The sequence below is a fragment of the Danio aesculapii genome, chromosome 7 (assembly GCF_903798145.1).
Source record: "Danio aesculapii chromosome 7, fDanAes4.1, whole genome shotgun sequence".
NCBI classification, from domain to species: domain Eukaryota; kingdom Metazoa; phylum Chordata; class Actinopteri; order Cypriniformes; family Danionidae; genus Danio; species Danio aesculapii.
This window is the reverse complement of record NC_079441.1, coordinates 62305012-62327591: the sequence shown is the minus strand read 5'-3', so window position 1 is coordinate 62327591 and position 22580 is coordinate 62305012. Positions and strand designations below refer to the sequence as shown.

At 36.8% G+C, this 22580-nt stretch overlaps 1 protein-coding gene across 3 annotated transcripts in view; it reads left to right on the top strand.

The window, feature by feature from the left end:
* Nucleotides 1-405: 405 nt before the first annotated feature.
* Nucleotides 406-22580, top strand: part of csnk1g1 (casein kinase 1, gamma 1) — a 110868-nt gene continuing 88693 nt past the window's right edge. For all 3 annotated transcript variants that reach the window (XM_056462305.1, XM_056462304.1, XM_056462303.1), the window contains exons 1-4: nucleotides 406-585; nucleotides 14535-14851; nucleotides 20316-20356; nucleotides 22258-22327. In XM_056462305.1, coding sequence (XP_056318280.1) covers nucleotides 14671-14851; nucleotides 20316-20356; nucleotides 22258-22327 — 292 coding nt within the window. In that variant the 5' untranslated portion in view covers nucleotides 406-585; nucleotides 14535-14670. The remainder of the gene's footprint in view (nucleotides 586-14534; nucleotides 14852-20315; nucleotides 20357-22257; nucleotides 22328-22580) is intronic.

The window sequence follows — 22580 nt, the reverse complement described above, 5'->3', positions numbered from 1 at the left end:
ATGTCAATGGTTGGTTTTCAGTTTCCTCAAAATATATTTGTTTGTGTTCAACAGACGAAAGAAACATAAAGGTTTGGAACCACATGAGGGTAATTAAAATTGATTACATTTTTATTTTACGTTATCGTTAATTCACGTCAATGGCTATCTTGTGGGGTTTCATCCTGCATATGAGATTTCATACTGTTAGCATGTTCTTAACATTGCGTGAATACATAAATACTGCTTTATTATATACAGCACAAATACTTCAGTATATGTACAACAATCCGGTATACCGTTTTATATAAATACTTTCTTTAATGTCATACTAGTAGCTGCAAAGGTTACAGCGTTCAAAATGCGTAACCCCAGTATATTACAGGGACTTTTGTTTTGAAATCTCTTTAGAGTCCGAGAGCGGAAGTCTCTGGCGACAGCGAAAGGTTCACGTTACTTGCAGGAACACTAAAGAAAGGAGGAAAAGCGGGTAGCGGGATATCAGAACTGAATTTATTGAGAAAAGGTGTCACACAATCTACAGACGCTGGTATCTCAGTATTCATCCTCCCCCCCTCGAAGCCCCCGGCGAAGTTCATCGTGGAAGTGAGTGAAAGAAATAAGGCTGCTATAGCTAACGAGCTAAAGGTGTTTGTCAGGGCTGTTACCTCCAGTAGTTGCAGACGGCTAATCCTGCTCGTAATTAATGCTAGTCTTGACTGATCGATTGAGGCTGTGATCTGGGTTCAGTGTTTGAACAATAACTGCGCATCACGACTCGCCCTGTAGCTCGTGTTCGCGACAGAACCGGGGAACTTTACGTCTCTGTCCGCTGTTTTGATGTGATATCCATCGATAACCGACTAGCTCGATCGATTATCAAGAAAGCAGTTTGATATATTGGTGCTACAGGCAGCTGGCAGATGGTTTGTGAAATATCGTCTTCCTCCTTCCCGTTCAGGGCTGAAAAAAAACATTGAACATTCTGGCCCGCAGGAGGAACGCTCATTCAATGTCGTGAGGAGGCATTATTTATTTATTTAGTGTTTTTTATTTACGTTTATGTCCTTGTTTTAAATATACAGGAGTAGGGATTGTTTCATCTTGAACATTTTTTTAAATTCACAATTTCTTAGTTTTTATGTTTCCCATTATTTAAAAAATGCTTTTGTCTTCATCTGGGGGTCACTCAGACACATCTGAGGTCTGAAAGATTATAAGGGCTTGTTCACTTATACATTCAAATTTGATCAGGTTTGATTGTTTCTGTCGAGCACAGAAATCTGAATGACAGCCTTGGCATTCACTTTTCATTGCATGTGTTTATTCATTCATTTTTGGTTCTAATCTGTTTGGGTTTTAGCTGAAGAAAAAAGCATGCATATGTGACTAAACATGAGGTTGAGAAGTATGTAGGCCAATATTTATTTTCCGGGATGTTCTTTTAAAGCGTTCGCTTAAATGTAAGTGGTCATGTAACCACTCGTTGCATTTGATTTGTAGGCCGAGAATTATGAACGTATAATGCGTTGGTTAATACAATTTTTATTAACCATTTTTTTAACTCAAACGTGTTAGATTTTATTAATTTCCTTACTAAAAATTTACATTTGGCTTGTAACAGGTGGTTCCTGTAGTTTGACTATATTCTTGACTTCTATGAACATTTTCGGTATTTGGGGGAACAATATTGTTGGAATCACTGTCATAATTTATTTTTCAGATAATTAACAGGTTGTTTTTTTTTTGTCAATAATGAATGTTACGACATGTTGGTGAGTGGTTCTGTGCAGGTACCTTGGCTTGTTTATGCCTGTCATAAAGAAATATTCATTAACCGCTAGTTGTATTGTGTGTGTGTGTGTGTGTGTGTGTATATATATATATATATATATATATATATATATATATATATATATATATGAGCAATATCACACAAGTAACTGTGCGATATGGCTGTATATATGCCATAGTGCCCTACCAGTGACTATATACAGTCATATTGCGCTGCTACGAGTGTGATATTGCGTTTATACAACAGTTCGATGGCATAATCGTGTGTATAAAAAAATAGAAATCAAAAACAGAGAGTCTCAATCTTTTTGTGCAAGGAACTACTGCCATTCGTTCACATCTACAGCTGACATCAGAACTGCAGAACCGTTGCTACTTCACCAATGTCACTTTAGAACTAGTATTTGAATGATTCTCTGGCATAATGTCTAAAGTGATGACAAAACTGGTGATTTTGCTGGCATTTTAAGATTATAAGGCTGAACGGCATGAAATGCCATCAGTCTAGAGAAATTTCCCAGAATTTATCTGTTGCAATCCAGAGATCACAATAATTAACCTTGAAAAAGGCAAAGCAAACACTACCCGATTACTGTGGTAAAAATACAGCACTACAACATGCAAAAGAGAGAGATCGACTTAGAATGTCACTTACCTGTTTTATAATGATTTGATCAGCTGTAATTTGAAATGCGAAAAGAAAACGCTGAGTTTTTCTCCCCTATTGACGTATTATGCAGTCTCTGTTGCCATCTTATGGCGCAACCGTCTTTGCTCTACTCGGTATGACAGGCTGATTGCCGCCGACGTTCTTTCTCCGTAAATGCAACATGTGGTTAGGCATGGGACGATAACCGTTTTTAAGGTATACCTATGGTATGTGTAAGATTTTTGTGTTTACTTTTTTGTTTTTTAGAACAACAGTATCTCCAGCAGAAAAGATATCTAAAAATGCCGTTTTAAATTGTAAAGAAGTCTGTGTTTTTGAAATAAATGAAGACCGCAGAAGTCAATGATTCATTTGAATGATTTAGCCTGTTTGGTTTACTGCTCCAAAATATGATAAAATTTTCTCAAAATAAAATATTTTGTGTTCAAAAGGGAAAATGTTTTCGTTTTATACCCAGACATTTAAAAAGAATATATTTTAGAGCAGTAATCACAATACCATGAAACCATGATATTTTTATCCAAGGTTATCATACCGTCAGAATCTTATACCGGCATATGCCTACATGTGGTATAAAAACATTGTTAGTGCATCAGCTTAGTTTCAGTTAGTGCTGCGTAATACTGGAAAATATGCGAGAATACCGTTAAGTATTGCGATAAGAACAACAATATTTATTACAATATAACTTTTCTCTTGAAAAATGTAATTTTATTAGCTATTTTATTAAATCCTTTATTTAATGATATTAAAATAAACAGGTAAAATATATTATTCAGATCTATTTTTAAGTGACCAAAAAAAACTGTCAAGGTACAAACATTTAGTCTTTAAAACACTATGAAGAAGTGAAAACCTCAGCAGATTTTCTGACTCTGATTGGCTGTTGTCATTTCCTGCCATTAGTATTTATTTTTCAGCTCTGTGTTCGCCTTTGGGACGCTACAGCTAAAGAACTACTGGGGAGCTGTGGACAAAGATAGTAAGGCCCCATCTGATTGGTCAAATTTACATAAACAACCAATAGATATATGCAATTTATCACACATGTTTGTGATACCTATAATGCATAGACTATTATTATAGTATATAGTATTATTATACTATTTATAATTATAATTTTGTGACATATTGTACAGCCCTAGTTATAGTTATACTTGTTTGCGAATGGGCCTCAAATCAGAACGCATGTAGCCTGCTCGCGTTAAAGAATTTTTGTTGTGTGATATATTGTCACTGAAATTGTTGTGAAAGTGGTATTATTGAGATCATTTTATGTCACTGATTATATAATTATAATAAAACAGCATAGAAATGTAAATGGCCATAAACACTTTCAAAGGACAAAGACTTTCCATTAATTTAGATTCTGTAACTTGATGTTAAAAAGGTATGAGTATGTTAAAGTTATGTTAAAACGGTTGTTGTTAAAATGTCCTATTTTATACTATTAAGTACTATAATAATATTGACTATTGTGACAGGGCTAAACGCATGTTTCATAAATTTCGGTTTTGTCCTGAGATTGAGGGTTTCTGCCTCCGCCATTGGTTTCGAATGTTAATATTGAAGGTTTTCTCGGCTGATTGATCAGCTCCTCCATAGCACAGAGCATGCTGTCTTGCTCAGAGGTTCAGGGAAGCGTTTCCTCACTGCTTGTGTCACAATAGGAATCCCTCCCTGATGCCTGGCTTCCTCCTGAGCTAATCTCTTTTCAAAAGGTTAATGATTTGAGATGAGTCTTCTAATGGATACACCATATTGCATTAGTGCTGCATCACTGATAATCACAAATAAGGATGCCTTGAGCATTACAAATATGTCCAAATGTATGCACACATGTGGGCTTATCTTTTAGTTTCCAGTTGCTGTTTATAAAGATGACACGAGGAGCTATGGCTGCAGTATATATTGTTTCGGTATCAATATCGAAATGTGCGAATCCCTAATTGTCAATCATGGGATCTGCAATGTTGAGATTATAGTTAACCAGGAACCACATTTTAGAACATTGTGAAGTCATTGCTAAATTAAACCTCCTCAACAGTAGCTATGTTTCCATCCAAAGATGCGAATTAAACAGGAACATTGCATAAAACATTTGTTAATAAAGTGCCGTTTTAGTCCAATGGCCCGTTTCCACTGAGTGGTATGGTACGGTTCGGTTTGGTACGCTTTTATGGCTGTTTCCACTGTCAAAAGGCGTACCAAACCGTACCGTACCACTTTTTCGGCACCCTTTCGAAAGGGTACCAAACACGAGAAAGGGTAGCAAAAGGCGGAGCTAGACGGGCAGCTGAACGCTATTGGTTTACAGAGATACGTCATTCGCTTACGCAACGAGCCAGAATGAAAACAAAAAACCCACCATGTTTAAAATTCACAGCCGACGAGCTGAGACATTACAGCGGATTTATATATACATATATATAAATAACGAGCCATGGTCGACCTGGGCTCAAACAAACCTTGTCGTTGTCATGATGAACAGCCACAAAGCCAAGAAGAGGAGCAGATTTACCGTAGTTTTTTACGAGCCAGTCTGAAGCACGAGCGGTTTTGCTTTCTCGCTTGCGCTTGTGCGCGTCTCTAACATTATATCTGAAATAACAAACTTCTTGAGCTGATGATAATAACCTGCGCTTGATTATTGACGTGCTTTTGAAACACGATCCTGTCAGACACTGACAAACGCGAGAGTGAAGCACGAAAAAGCAAAGGAGAAGCCGGAAAAAAAGGAGCACATTATTTTTCAGCAAACAGGAACAAAATGCCATGTTTAACTATTATCTTCACCTTTTGGACTAATATGAACTGGGAATGATGAAATTACTGTCTAACAGAGGCTACATGTGCTGCTGAAGATTACAGACACAGATGAGAGGTTTACACTGACTGTAGGCTGTATTTTGTGTTGTTTTTGAACTTAAATACAGACGAAATGTCTGCTATTTGTAGTTCTTCTGTAGTTGGTAACATATCGGAGACTGTAAGGGGCTGTATGTGTTTATATATGTTCATTTATTTAGTTATTTATTATAATTACAGACATTACAGTAGGCTGTTTCGCACTGTCATTGATCTGCAGTTATAATCAACTCATGTTCATAGAAAAGTTAGTAATAAACAATTCTACACAAGTATTTGGATATGAATCATCTGTTTTGTGAGAAGTGCTTCTCATATGATATGTGAGCGACCCGTACAGCTTTACCCTAGACATTTTCTCGAGCGAGAATGACGTCTACTGAAACTTTGTCATAAACCACGCCCACCAAAATGGTACCCTTGGTAGTGGAAACGCAAGCCTGATAAAGGTGACCCGTACCGTACCAGTCAGTGGAAACGAGCCACAAGAGAACAAAATTGTCACTTCCTATTAAACATGTGCCAAAAATTAAAAAATGCAAGTTGTCGCATTAGGAGAAGGCCTTTTTTCATTTTGGGGTTTTAGATGTGATATGTGAACGGGTCATAACAGCATCCATGTAATCTCTTGTGAATCTTGAAATGTAATTGAGGACATTGAAGTTAAATATCATTGCATTTTATCCACTTCACAGCTATCTTGTTACTGGTAAATCAACTGTGAAATATGGTGAATGTAAGATTTCAAGTAGCTCTGTATCACTATATGTAATCAATATATCGACTTGTTGTGTATTACATAGACATGACCTGACATGAAAAAGTTGTTGATGATGCAATATTTTCCCATCATGTTTACGTAAAAAGCAATGTTTTCAACATTTTAGCAGATTCTGCAGCTTCTGTCACATTTTCTACACTAAAAATATTTAAATACAAAAATATTTAGGCCTAACAAATAAGATTTATGTATACTCAAAAAAATATTTTTGCCACCTGTTCAAACTACTTATTTAAAACTGAGCTAAAACAAAACCGACAGGATTGTTACTGGTCCAATTGGGCCAGTGTTGCCTTGTCACTAAAGTTTAATTTGGCGCTGACTGTTTGTCAATTGCTTAATGGGGGTCGCATACTGGATATCAGAAGGTGCTCTGTGGCGTGGCAGAAATATAAACGGTGGCATGCATTTTAGAATTGTAAACATAACTTATAGCTTTCTATCAGGGTACGGAAACCGGCACCACATAAAATTGTTGCCATGCTACCAGTTTTTACTGCAAAATGTTCACCATATGTGTGGATTTAGTCTTTCATCTTTTCACCAAAAAATGTCAAACGCAGCGCTCAGAAATGGTTTAAAACAGTTGACATGTCAACTTGTTTTAGTAAACAAATCCCGTAATGTCAGCCCCGCCTTTAAGCTCTTATTGGCCCATAACTCTAGAACAGAATGCGAATGGATTGGTTAATATCAGTTGTCAATCACTCAGTTTAGATGACCGAGAGCTACAGCCATGAAAATGTAAAGGTCTGGATACGGGATAATGAAAATATCACCGACAGAGTTTGTTTTAGAAACCATGCAGAAGTTACAGATGATGAACCATATGATTAGTGATCATGTGGTGAATGTTAATCCATTATTTACACTTTTTGAAGAGTGGATAGACTTCCAGTGGGTTAAAGTCCGCTATGAAAACTAAAGCCATTCACGCTTTAAAAGCCGGTGGGAGTTTTTATTTTATTTATTCATATATATATATATATATACACATTATTTTTTTACACATTTTATACACCTATTATACACTTTTGTTACATCACAACTGTAATTTTATTAAATTATATTTAAAGAAATGTGTTATTTTGTATTCAGTTATGCTGAATAAAAAGTCCATGTACACTTATGTTTGGCTTTTGACACATTATTTAAAATATGTGGCTAAGAAATAAATATGAACTTATTTTTTTTGGTGGGGCCAGTGAAAATTTTGCAGGGCAAGTAAAAATCTAAAAAAATCCTTAGCGTTGAACCTTGCAATTGTAATTGATTTTTGCTCAATCAACTTAAAATTGTCAAAAATATTGAGTAACTTAATTAATTTGCGTTGAGACCAAATGAAGGGATCTAAGGTGTCAAAATGAATTGTTTCCTCAGTGCACAGCGATGCAGACGTGGACAATTCTGTATCGGTTCAGTAATAATCACAACCAGTTAAGTACTGACGTCATTTAACTCATATGCACCATGTCGGGCGTTTTGCACGTTTGACGCACTTCAGACTGCAAAAAAATTGTAGCAAACATCTAACAAAAAGAGCAATGGAACACAGAAAAGCAAGCAGGTGACAATGATGGAGATTGGGTCAAGGATGATGGCCGCAGGACGTGAACGAATTAAAGGACATTATTTGTGCTTTACATGCATGGCTGGTATTATGATGTGGTATGATTATGATTGATAAAAATTTTCCTGCAGTTAACAAGAGAAAACGATTCCCTGCAACAAGTTTTACGACAATCCTTGTTTTAGGTGTATTACGGTAAGGGAATCCCTAACGCATTTCCTATGTGTGCAGTACATGATGTCAGATGCTCCAGGAGGGAAATCTAAGAGAGAGAGTGGAAGTTTGTGGAAAAAAATTTGAGTTATACTACCTTCCTTTGGATTAATCCCTACCGTTTTAGACCTTGTCTTGACAGGAGACCAAAATAAAGAAGCTTTATTTTTATGTTTGTGTCATTGTCAATGTGTCAGATTGCACACTTAACATAGTAGGCTACCTACTATAGTAAATAAAAATAAATTAATATATAATATTTTTTATATTTATATACTTTTTTTAATCACAAAATTGTCCGCAAATTTCTGGGAATTACCCCCACAAAATTAGTAATTTTATTGCAAAAAATCAATGAAAAAACATGAAAAACTAGGGGGTCCAAAAAAGTAACTATTAATCAAACCAACAATAAACTAATGAAAATCAGATATTGCTTTCGAACTGTGGTTCAATAGAAGCATTATTTTTAATAGAAGGTAAATAGAAGGCAAACTATAGGACGCAATTGAAGGGTACCGACATTTTGTCTGTAAAGAAAAACAAAACATCGCAATGTCATTCTTTTCTAATATCATGCTGCCATATGAAGAAAAAATAAACTTTTATGAGAAAATATAGGTCACTTAGTTTGAATATAGGCCTAAACATCAAAATCAATGTCTTTTATTCTTCTAATGGGACTTTTGAGATCTTGAGACTGTGGCTTCTCTAGGTCTTGTGGTTTTGTGTTGGCTTTTGTGCTGTCCTTGGTTGTGCCTGATTGCGTATGTGAGCAGCAATTCTGTCACGCTCCCATTTGGGGATTTTTCTTGTTTCTCTCAAACCTTTGTTGATTTTTGATGTTTGTAAGTGACCCATATCTGTCATCCATGAACAGGCCTGCATGTGCACGTTTAGAAAAACAACAACATCATGTGGTCTGCCTGCATACGCACATTATGATAAAATAATGGCTTTGCTGGATAGCCCCTACTGGATTGCAAATGATAAAGCTAATAGAGATGCACCAGCAATTTTAGACCATGCACAAAACACTGAAAAAGGAATTGGTTTTATTTTATATTTTGGTAAGTTTGGGTAATTAAAATTTGGTTACTTTGTAGATCAGTAGTCAATAGTGTCATGCTATTAGTGCTGAATAAGGTTGGGTTCAACCTGCAAGGAAAATTGTCCCTTTTTTTTGCCTATACATGTCTCAGATTATTATTTTATTCTTTTTAGTGACTGTTTATATGGACATCAGTAATCGAGATATTTGCTAAGATATGAATAGGACAATATTATGATTGTTGTGTTTTACGTGAGTTGCTTTTTGAATGTTTCTTTCATGATCTTGTTTTACGTGTTATAGTACAAAGTTCGATTAACGTCATTACGTCACCATTCGGCGCTAGTTTCCTCTGGCGTTTCACACAACAACAGTTCATGTTAAGGCTGATCTATACTCCTGCATCAATTGTGCAGCCTTCACGTGGTCACACAACCCTTGCCGTGGCTGATTAGCACCTCTCAAAAAATGTAACTACACGTTGCAATGACACTTACCGCAAGCTCTGTGATTGGTCGGCTTGGTAGCTGTGACGAGTGTTGGTGGGGTTGAGAGCCGCAAACTTGTTGCGAGTGTTTTCAAGTGTCGAGTCTCGTGAAATAGCTCCAGATGGAAACTGTTGTGTTTATCTTATGAATAAAGCTGTTGCATGTCCACCGGTTCCCACCTCTAAATGAGTGAGTTTTAGCTACTTGGGGGGATGGCTAATAATTCTAACTTCAACTGTATATCTCAGAATTAAAAAAAAGTATTGCAATGTCAGATTTTTTTCAACATCGTGTGGCCCTAGTTCATGTTCGTCATCGCACCATATGTGATTTCAGACATTTTGTTTTTAATTTCATTTTAACGCTATGCATGCAAACAGACAACTTAGGATACAAATTCACAAGTAACAGGCCAGCTCGGCCATTTCATTCATTAACTTTTCATTCATACCCCTTTGACAAACTTGGAGGTATTGGAGGAGACTACACAGTTAGGACTAGTGGGAGAATTCTCAGCATAGTCATTGTTTTCCACTGACTCTAAACATGTGCTCTCTTGCTTGAAGCCATTCTCATTTGTTTGCCATCAAACGCCTGATTTTACCTGTCAGTGGGTGCGCATGGCTCCTGAATAGCATAAAAGAGAAATATAAAAAAATGTTTTTTACTCTAACCCATTGAAAAGAAACAGTGAATAACAGTGTCATAATAAATAAAGTTATTGTTCAAAATTTAATTGTTTTATTTTTCGCATATAGTTAACTATTTATGTGATGTGGGTAAATGGTATGTTTCAATCCGGCTACCACCGCAAGTATATTTCAAACCTGTGGGAAGCACTGCATTTATTTTGCATCTTTGGATGCCTTGCTGATTCTGAATGCTGTCAAGCTGTTACTGCTAGACTGTGACTTAAGGACATTTTTGCATAAAGAACCATATCATTAAATGAAAACAACAGTGAAAACTTAAATGAAACTTATTATTCCATTTTTTTACATTATGTAAAATAAGTTTCTGATGTCCCTAGAGTGTGTTTGTGATGTTTCAACCTAAAAAAAACGTCAAATTATTTCTATAACTCTTTGAAAATGGCGCTTTAAGGATTGGATTCAACTTGTGCAATTTGGTGGCGGTCTCTTTAAATTCAAATGAGATTGTGCTTCCGCAACATTCATCCTTTCATGGCAGGACGCCACGCCAAAATTCATTTCCGCCATGGCTACATTACAGGTTTCCATTCAACACCTTCAATTGTTGCTATTTTAATTTTGTATATTTTTTTATATATAGTGGGTTATAATCGCACCAAAACGTATTAAAATGTAAGTGAATTATAACAGAGTAAACTTTTCTGTGATCGTAGTACTGTTCATTATTTATTCAACCTTTTATTGCTGCGTTCACACCAGACGCGAATAAAGCATCAAACGCAAGTGATTTTACATGTAAACGTAATACAAAGACGTGAATAGACATCCTGTGGCGTAATGCGCACGAATGAGGCAGCGTGAACGATGTGATTTGCACGAATGAAGCAGCACGAGTTGAGCAATTTGCACGTTTGACTTGCATAACGAATCATGAACTTAACAAATCGCTAGAATTGCTCAAGTTGGAAAATCTGAACTTCAGCAGACATTCGCATCGCGTTAACCAATGAGGAGCTTTTTCTTGTAGGGGTGTGATTATGATGTAGTGCCTGTTGTTGGTGTCCTGTGGGGGTAATCCTCCTGCTGACATCGGACTACAGTTCATCAAACTGAGCTCGGCTCAGTCGGAAGCGCTGCTGAAAGTCTCCATCCTCCAGGTACAGTTTCTGGAAGAGTTGATGAACTCGCAGAGCTGAGTGCACCTCTGAAAGGATCTAGTTGTCGAACGAACAAATCTATGCTGTTTATCAGCCTTTATAAATAAAGCACAGAAACCATCTCAATAAAATCCATGTTAGCTATTTAGCATCAAAGCCCTGCCCATGACGCGAATTTGACCCACGAATGAAGCAAGTAAATCCAAAATGTTTACTCGTCCATTTCGTGCGAATAGCATAATTTATTTGCGAGTGTCGCATCTGGTGTGAACGTGGCATAAGGTTACATTATGACTGACTGACTGACAGGGCTGCGCGATGCGGGAGGCCAGCAAACATGACGTAGCTTTTAGTTATGATGAACACAGTTTCCATAATTATACTTTATTTATAGATAAAGGTCTAGGGTTCTTAATACAATGACTTTATCTTGCTTGTTGAGTTTGACTGCTTTATTTAAGGAAGCATCAATGCCGTTCTAAGTCTATTGGAGACATTTATAAATATTCTCAGCAAATTTAAACACATAAATGCACTAAATCACACTTCAGCAGTGTTTATTTGAGAGCACACATGAAAATCTGCACTTCAGAAGCGTGTATATGAGGGCACGCAAGAATTTTTGTGCATGAACATAGGAAATCAGCGTGCAAGCAAAGAGATTCGCATACTCGTAATACATGAGTGCGATTTCAACTTGTAATACTGCGCTCATGACATTTGTTATTGAAATAATGCCATAGGTAGTCGGGAGATCTGTGTAAAAGGCCTACCACCACAGCTGGAAAAAATCCTAGAGAAATGCCTATGCGTCTTTGTGTATTATAAAATTTTTAATTATAATGCCTCCTAGGCCCCCTTTCCACTGCCAGTTAAATGTGACCCAATTCCGATTATTTGCTCATATGTGACACAGATCAGATCTGTTCTAAGACAGTGTAAACACAGAAAAAACACATGCATTCGGAAATTCAGAGATCGGTTTTATATCTCTTTCATATGTGGAAATAAATCGGATATGTGACAATGCGACTATCATGTAAACGGGCAGATCGGATTTATTGAGGCATTCCGTTTTGTACGTCATTAAACTTGTGACAATGTGGTACTTATCCACGGTTTAATGATGTAGAAGGAAGAGCATGTGGAGACGCCGATGTAGTAAACAACAACATCAGAGGAAACACGGGGGAGGAAAGTGGTCAGTCGCCACAATTTGCTCCCACCAGAACTAAGATCTCTCTCACATCCACAAATTCCTTTGAATGGTGGAGGACACCATATATAAACCATAGGCGCAAGCTCGATGACAACCTTTTCCTTCCACCTCATCAAAATCATTTTAAAGTTGGACGATCTTCGCATATTTCGCAGATATGCACAATGTCGAAAATTGGATGACAAGTGTAAACGCATGAATTGGATATGGGTCACAATTAAAACAACATGTAAATGGCCTGTCAAAAATATCAAATATACTCAAATAAAAATTGGACATCAAGACCTAACAGTGCTAATTGGTGAAAACTCCAATAATGGACAGCTGCTTCTCACTGAGGGCTGTTTTTGCTAGTAAGGGAGAGATCGTCACTAATGGCCAGGGCTTTTCCCTTTCGATGACATGTACAAAGGGAGAATGTCAATCAAAGTGTTTTTACACACTGTTTTTATGAAGTGTGATTTTATAAAAAGTAGAATTAATACATTTTTCTTATTAACGGGCTGGCTATATTCACACACTGTTGCCACACGTTTGTGTTTAAACTCCATATGAAAGTGATTTTTGCATAGAAGATCTCCTTTAATACACCTTAATACACAGTCATGGTCTTTTTGTTGGTAATTCACCATTGGTAAAGTCTAGGTTTTCAAAAGCAAATGTGTATTCTGAGAATTTCTGAAATCTTGACAAACATAAATAAGCATCACTCATTTGCTCTCACCATTGGCCAAATGTGCTGTTGTCTAATTGAGTTAAAGGAAATTGACTGATATTTATCTTTAACTAACTGATTATTCAGTCCCTGGATGAAAGGAAAGCGAAACATGTTTGCTACAAAATGCCTCCTGGTCAAATTTATTTTTAGCTGTTGCACTATAGGTTGACTAGTGATGAATAGTGGTGCAGGAAAGAGCGAACTGTATGTTCATTTGAGTTGAATTTTGGCACTGCCAGTGAAGTAATTGAACATTTGTGAATGTTTTAATCAGAACGTGTTGTTACTTTTATGCTGTTTTACATCTACACTGAAAAAAATGATGTCTGTTCAACACATCAATTTTTGTGTTGAATTTAAACAAACACATTTAATGTAGTAATGTTCTTAATTTGTTTTGTTTAAATTCAGCCCAAACAAATTGTTTACAACTACTTATTTTTTTTATAAATCCAAGGAATAATTTTTTTTGTGTGTATTACATCTATATAGGCCTGTATGGTAGATCATTTCAGCATTGATATCACAATGTATGCATCCACAACAATCACATTGGCGGATTTACAATGTGGAGTCAGGATTATTGTTTACCAATAGCAACAAAAGTAATAGTAAAAAAAATAGTCAATTTCAAAGTGGAACTATAAAATTGTGTTTACACAACCGTTCTGCCTGGTTCTCATATCTGATTGGCTGATAGCCATGTGATATTCTGCAATATCAGAACTCATACAGCCACCTTACTCACCCTTCTGTATTACTCCGCCTACATAGTGACAGCAGATCATTATATTGTAATGTATTATACTAAATGTATTACTCTTTTGTAGTATAAAAGAGATTCAATAATTATTAATATCGAATGATATGAAACATGATATTGTGATGTGTTTATATAATATATAAAAAATATAATTTTTTATTTATTTATTTTTTTATATTTTATTATTATTTTTTTTTTTCAGCCCTACTTGTAGCAGTGCAATATGGTTATATATTGTCACTGGTGGGCCACTAAGGCACGTCTCCCACTCGTTTATAACATTTGGTTATTAACATTGTGTACCTGAATACTGCTAGACTTTCAGAAAACCATAAATTACTGTTGATATAATTTTTGCTCTACTGTTTTTATCAACCCTTGTGATTGGTTCATATTTTATGCAGATGCGCTGCCCTACAAAATCACCCTAATCAGTCTAAAAATTATTCATTCAATTATTTGAATAATTATATTTAACAAATTCGATAAATTTGATTATTTCCAAATAGATCTATTGATGTTCTCGAAATGATGTTCTCATACACTGTTATTGTATTAGAGGTTTAATGGTGCTCAGACATACTAAGTTTGATTGTTTTCCTCTCCTCAGTGTGCTGGCGGCAGTGACTGGTTCAGCGGCAGTGGTGCCAACAGCCGTCGTCCCATGAGTTTTCCTTTGGCTTGAGCTGTCTGCTTTGGGCTCCGGCCTAGTTCATCTGGATATCTGTGCCTCCGGCGCCGCAGTCATGGATCACCCCAGAGAGAAGGAGGCCGATAGGCCGGTGAGGAGCAGTAAAGTGCCCCAGGGGCGCAGCGGGCACTCGCGGCCCTCCAGCTCCTCTGCGTCCTCTGGGGTCCTCATGGTGGGGCCAAATTTTAGAGTTGGCAAGAAGATCGGCTGTGGCAACTTTGGAGAGCTGAAGCTCGGTAAGAGAAGCAATTAGTATCGTAAATGTGCAAAAAACAGCCCATGGAACAACCTGGGGTGCGTTTTTTTTTTTAATGGTGCAGTATAAAAAATGCTGTGTTCCACAATTTTTTCATGTTGTCCCAACACAAACTGATTAAGTTAACCTATTTGTTTTTACAAATTTAAGTTGATTGAACATAAAACAATTAAGTTGTCTTCCATCCCAGAGTTGTCTTCCAGAGTTGATCTCAGGAGCTCTGGAGTTCCTCGGTCACCATCATTAGTGTGTCCATTGGGAAAAATTGACCTATAAAAAGATGTCATTGTGCGCACTTCTAGGAAAAACTTTAAAGCAGGTGCTTGATAAAGCCAGACACAATAGAAAAAGTAAGCTTCGACATGCTGCCACTTTAGCTCTCAAAAGACCATTTAATTAGACAACATTTCGACCTACAAGGTCTTCATCAGGTTGTTTACTTTTTTTGACCTAAGCCATGTAAAAGTTAATATAGCTGAAGTGTGTAATTTGTGTGCTACTAGTGGTGGGGTTGAGTATTGTTTGTTTTTTATTTGATACCAGTGCCGAATTGATACTTTTAAAATGGTACCGGAGCCAAAAGTGATACTTTAAAAAAAAAAAAAAAAGCCAATTGTTCTTGATATTGTTATTATTGTAATATTTAATAATATTATAATATTCAAAATTTGTGAAGTCATCCAGTGCATAATATACACTTTACGGACACTTTATTAGGTACACCTGTCCAACTGCTCGTTAACACAAATTTCTAATCAGTTAATCACATTTTCTTAAATCAAAAATATGAATTCAAAACACTAATGTAATATTAATTATAAGGCCAGGGGTCTTAGCATTCAGGCCAGGGGTCTTAGCACTTAGTCACACGAGCTATCATGCTAACTACCCACCGAGCTTTTATTGAATCTATGCCATGAAGGATTAAGGCAGTTCTGAAGGCAAAAGTGGGTTCAACCCGGTATCAGTTAGGTGTACCTAATAAAGTGGTCCGTGAGTGTAGGTATTCGGTTTTCAGTACTGAAGCAGTACTGAATTAAATTGCAAAAATAATATTTTTAAAGATGTTTCCTAAAACACTCCTCCTCAATTTGTTGCTTGAGCACACAGATTTGTTCCCCAGAATCATGACCCTAGAGTTGAACTGTTTTGGAGTTGAATTGATGCTCAAACAAAAGTCTAATGCGCAAATAAAAAGGAAATAAAATCTCTCATGGTAAAATTCACACACAGTATGCAAAAACAACTTTGTCATTTTTCAGAAGATGGAAGCGGTATCTTTATTGTAGCATCATTTTAAAGTGGAAGGTGATTTCCCGTTAATACTGTCTGTATTGTTTGTTGCATTGAATCAACACCATTGTTCTCTATGAAGTGAAACAACAGCTTCAACATTACCAGGCAACATGTGTATTGTTGATTGAAGAACCTTGTAAAGAGAAGCTCAGAGTTGTATTAAAGTCAACCCTTTGTTTCCCCTTTGAGTGAAATATAATCATCATGCAGTCGTTGGCATTACAAAGATCTTAAAGTGACAATATTGTTTTGTATTATCATTCATGGGTTACAAATTTGCTTAAAGTCTGTCAAGTATTAATTAGACTACAACATCGACAGATTATGAAATAAAAGAAAATAGATTTTTTTTCTTCCCTCTAAAGGCATTTAAAGGGATAGTTCTCTCCCCAAAAATCAGCCATTTACTCATTCTTGACTTGTTTAAAAGCACATTTGAGTTTTTTTCTTCTGTTGAACAGAAGATATTTTCTAAAATGCTAGTTGCAGGACCCATTTTCTGTTTCTCAATACCAAGTATGCAAAGTTTGGACTTGCGTCCTTGGAAGAACGGGTACTTCTCCAAATGGAACAGCAGGGTACTTTATAATGTCACTTACTTCACCATAGATTCATTGGTTTCACTCTACATTAACAATAAAGTGACTGTTTAGGTGGACATCAGTAATCAAAATATTTTCCTTAATCTAATTAAGACAATAATATGATTAAGGCGTTTACATAAGTTGCTTTTTGAATGTTCCTTTCATGATCCCGTTTTACATGTTATAGTACATAATTCGATTAATGTCATCGCATCACCATGTTATCCACATTTCCTGTGGATAATTTTGGGTGTTTCATTCTTAATTTGTCAACTTTAACTTCGGTTTGGCGCTTTCATTCGGAAACATTTCATGCATACCCCTGTGACAAACGAGATATTGGATGCAACTATGAACTGCTGGAATGGTGTTGTTTTAATGGAAGTTCATACCGCATGCTGAATGTGGTCTTCACTGACTCGGTAGGTGCAAAGAATGTGGGTGTGTGTGTGGACTGTCCTGTCGCAAAACGCTGCGAAAAGTCCTACATGACGGTAATAGTTTGATTAAGGTGTTTACATGTCTGGACTGCACTTCAATAATGCGACTAAAATCTGCATACTCCACATGTCTTAATTCGATTTCTCTTTAGTTCTATTATGACCTTAATCGAATTAATTTAATAAAACATGGTTGTTTACATGGTAGTCTCTTAATCAGAGTATTGTCTTAATCGCATTAAAATCGAATTATTGGTGTCCATGTAAACTTACTCAATGATTTAATTATATCAGGGGTCACCAACCTTTTAAAAACTGTGAGCAACTTCTTGGGTACCGATTAATGTGAAGGGCTACCAGTTTGATACACACTTCTCAAATAACAAATATGCTCAATTTACTTTTTATTATATTGTTAATAATTAATGATGTGAAGACACTGATCTTGTTAATGATTTCTCACAATAGTTGTCACCAATGATTTGTACGTAGAAAACAGATAAATATCAATATACATCACTTTTTTTCTATAAATCTCTGCAAGTATTTACATTTTAAAATGATCACTTCTACAATATTTTCACTTGCCACTAACAGTTTTTAACAAATCATGCACTACGTTGTACCATGTTTGTATGGATTATCAATTTTGTAACATAAATTAGCTTTCAGATTTAACTGAAATTATCACCAAATCTAAAGCATTTTTAACATAGTCGACACTCTTCTAACCATTGTAGTTGCCCCGAGTTGGATATCGGAGTGGAGATTATATTCGTAAGCACAGTGTTGCTTTTCTCTCTGACAGAAAGAAAAACAATTTCTAATCAAAAATCTGTAGCTCTGTATGAGGCTTCGGTTGCAGTTTTTTGAGGGGTTTTCACTAATCTCGTGAAAAAAAGACTGCGGTTTTCACAAACCTTCCTTTAATTCACAGACTTTTTTTTGCTCTTCTAGTGCACTGCCCTGTGGGTAGTTAGCATGGTAGCTTGCGTCACACAATCTGAAATGTCTCTCAACATTGTGCCGATTTGCCGTCACCAAATGAGGTAAAAAAAGAACTCTTCCTGCAATTCAGCTTCCTCTGGCAGCCCTCTCTCTGCAACTCTCACATGGTCGCCCACTAAAGCTAAGCAGGGCTGCGCCCGGTCAGTACCTGAATGGGAGACCACATGGGAAAGCTAGGTTGCTGCTGGAAGTAGTGTTAGTGAGGCCAGCAGGGGGCGCCCAACCTGCAGTCTATGTGGGTCCTAATGCCCCAGTATAGTGACGGGACTCTATACTGCTCAGTGAGCACCGTGTTTCGGGTGAGACGTTAAACGGAGGTCCTGACTCTCTGTGGTCATTAAAAATACCACAATGTCCTTCGAGAAAAAGTAGGGGTTTAACCCCTGCATCCTGGCCAAATTTGCCCACTCATGGCCTCCTAACCATCCCCATATCATAATTGTCTTAATCACTGTGTCTTCTCTCCACCAATCAGCTGGTGTGTGGTGTGCGGTCTGACGCAAAAATAGCTGCCGTTGCGTCATCCAGGTGGATGCTTCACACTGGTGGTGGATGAGGAGATTCTTAATGTCATTTTCAAATTTCCACCAATGCAAGTGCGATTTTTTTTTTTTTTTTTTTTTTTTTTTTTTTTTTTTTTTTTTTTTTTTTTTTTTTTTTTTTTAGATTTTTAGAAGAATAGCTAAAAAAATATTAGATGCAGCTTGCTGGTAAGTAGCGCTATAGTAAGCTATTTTTTAGAACAGGCCTGCGGACAACTCATGTGATCCTGGCGGGCTACCTGGTGCCCACGGGCACAATGTTAAGACACCTGGCCTTATAATTAATATTATATTTATGTTATGAAATCATATTTTTGATTTAAGAAAATATAAGCGTAAATAACCATATATGTGGCGTGAAATGGGTTAATATACACAGACTTAATCAGATTTATCAGATTTAATAAACTACAATGGACATTATAGAAATATAACATACAAGAAGTAAACAATAAGAAATAAAAATAACGTTAGGCAATTTGGTAAACAAAGACAAACCGTGTACAGCACAGTAACATAATTAAAGACAATTATAATTCTGGCATACCTGAATTCGGAAGCTTCGCAAGTTTCCACAAGTCACCTCTCGATGTATCCTTGGCAAAAGGGATGGAGCAAGTACACATCCAGGAATTTTTTCTGTACTTGGCAAGATGTGAACTTTGAATTGGTGCGGTACTTCGGCGACGGTCCTACCTTCGGCGACACAAGAACAAGTACAGACAAGAACGCATAATGAGAAACAGCCATTGACTTCCATAGTAATGATCTTCATAAATCCCAACATTTTTTGATAATGTCTACTTTTATGTTCAACAGAAGAAAATAAAGTTTAAAACCTGACAAGGGAGAATAAATGATGAGGTGTTTTTTTAGGGAACTATGCCTTTATCCAGAAAAATGTGACTTTCTGCCGTATTAGAATTAAGGTCCAGTATACTTCAAACAAAACTGAAGTAGATTGAAGAAATTAAATGACGTCATAACGAACAAAATCCAGTCAAAAACTAAGATACTTTTGAGTTTGTTTTGACAGTTCAAAATGGCTCACCAAAGTGAACTTTTGAGGGGAGTTCGTTTTGGTCCTTTGAGCTACCATTGGTCTGTGATGATTACACAATGGTGGGAGTGTTCAAGAACTCTACCTTCATTGATGTGCTTGCCATCCATGAGGCACAAGTAAAAAAAATCCAGCGCAGCAACAACAAGTTAGCAACATGAATAATGGTTTTAAGCTTAAAGACTTTCTGACATCAGAAAAGAAGCACAACCGCATCGCGCCACATCTGATAAAGTTCTAAACATTGTTCCATTCATTTGTCTAATTTTTCTCTTTTTTTCAACTAAAATAGTTCCAACCAAATCCAACAATCGTGTTTCATTGTTAAATGAATCTGTTGCTGGCCATTCCTAATGAAACATACTACTTTTCTGAATAAATGAAACATTTTGGTCTTTTGAATAAAGGATCCAGTGTCAAAGAAAGTTAATTTTTTCTATCAGGAGTAGTATAAACATCTTGTTCAATATTGGTACATCTATATTAAAACCCTGTTTCTGTTTTACTCTTGTAGGAAAAAATCTCTATACCAATGAGTACGTTGCAATAAAGTTGGTAAGTACATATGTTTTTGTGTTCTACCTATTCAGCAGTGGCTGATATTCATTCAAATGGGACCTTTTATGCCCCTTTTTACAAGATGTAAAATAAGTCTGTGATGTCCCGACAGTGTATATGTGAAGTTTCAGCTCAAAATAAAGCACAACTTTTTATTTATTTATTTATTTACTTTTTGAAACTGCCCCTTTTAGTCTTTGATCCAAAACGTGCCGTTTTGGTGACTGTCGCTTTAAATCAAAATAAGATTGTGCTCCCAGCCCTCTTTTCAAACGTAGGTGGAGCTATAAACACCTATGTGTCAGAATAGCAGCAGATTCAAAACTCTAATAGTTGACGGCTGCTTCTCACTCAGGGCTGTTTATGCTAATGAGGGAGAGATCGTCGCTAATAGGCGGGGCTTTCCCTCTCTGATGACATGTACAAAGGGAGAATGTAAATTGTATGCTTCGTTCACACCAGACATGCGAGTGATTTACATGTTAATGCAAAAAATGTCAATGCAAAAATGTGAATAGACATCCTGTGACACGATTCGCAGGTATGAAGCGGCGCGAGTTTTGTATGTTTGACTCGCTTGACACATGTACTGTGCGAACCGCTTGAGTTGGAAAATCTGCATTTCAGCAGACATTTGCGCCGCATTGACCAATCATTAGCTTGCTCTTGTAGGGGAGTGATTATGATGTAGTACCTGTTGTTGGTGTCCCAAGTAGGGTTGTCATGATACTGGAAATTGATACCAATCAGTACTGAATTTTAAAAACGTCCCTTTCCAGTGATCATTTGAGGACTGTTGAGCACGTTCTTAAACAGCGCTGATTTGCCATTGTGTTCACATGCTCAACAGAAATGACTGTGATTGGCCATGCAGGTCATCAGTTCACCGAACTAACCATTGTTTACTGAGATACAGTTTACAGGGACCCTGGAGTGTTTTAAAGCTGTGATTCATCAGCGGATCGCTTATATGTCAGCTTATAAACAAACCAGCTTATCGACATGACTTTAAAACGCTCCAGTGCCATGTATCTGTGATTACACGCAGTAAACAGCGGTGAGTTTGGTGAAGCGATAACCTTCATGACCAATTTTCTCATTTCTGTTGAGAATGTGAACACAATGGCTAATAAGCTGTGTTTTAAGAACGCGCTGAACAGAGATCAAATGTTTGCGGGTAATGGACGCTTTTAAAATGGAGTAACACTAGTTCCAAGAGGAAATCCTCTTGCCAACACCGGACAACAGCTCATCAAACTGGGCTTGGCTCAGTCAGAAGCACCACTGAAAGCCTCTATCAACCAGGTGTAGTTTTTGGAGGAGTTAATGAATTATGGAGCTGCGTGCACCTCTGAAAGAATCTAGTGGACTCCGACATGGCGCCGAACGAATCTATGCGGTTTTTCAGCCTTCCTAAAGCACAGCTACTCGCTAAAAAAAAACATGTTAGCCATTAAGCAGCAAAGCTAGAAGCCCTGCACATGACACAAATCCACGTCTATTGTGAAGTGAATATGACGAGCGAGTAAACTATTCATGTGTGCCGCGTCTAGTGTGAACACAGCATAAGTGTTTCTACAGACTATTTTTATTAAGTGTGATTATAAAAATAGAAATAATTAATGTTTGCGATTAAATGCTGGCTTTATTCATGCTCTGTTACCACACAACTGGGTTTAATCTCCTTATAAAAGGGATTTTTGCATGATAATAATAACACCCTTTACTATTTAGATGTCATAACCAAATCAACATTTTCATAGACCTTAAGTCGGATGTTTAAACTAATGCTTGAATATGTCCCTCAGGTGTGTGGAATTCATCTTCCTGATTGTATATTGTGAATTAATGTGAAATAGTACAAGTTTTAATCAAGTCTTTTTTTGGTTCTCCTAAAGGAACCTGTGAAATCGAGGGCCCCACAGCTACATTTGGAGTACCGGTTTTACAAAACATTAGGCAGTGCAGGTAAGATTATAATATCCCCGTCTTTATCGCCTTTGTTTACCTGAATGAACACTCGTTTATATGACATTTTTTCCATTCAGTCAGCGTGTTCTCTCCTTGTATCTCCTCTACCTTTAGCCTTCATCTTCATACCCAGGTGCATTGTGCTTTGTTTATATTACACTCAGGCTTTGTGACAGGGATTTTACCTTTATTTTTCTTGCTTTGAAGCCGGCAGGTTTTCTGAGGATGTTTCCTTTGTGTTGGATTGAGA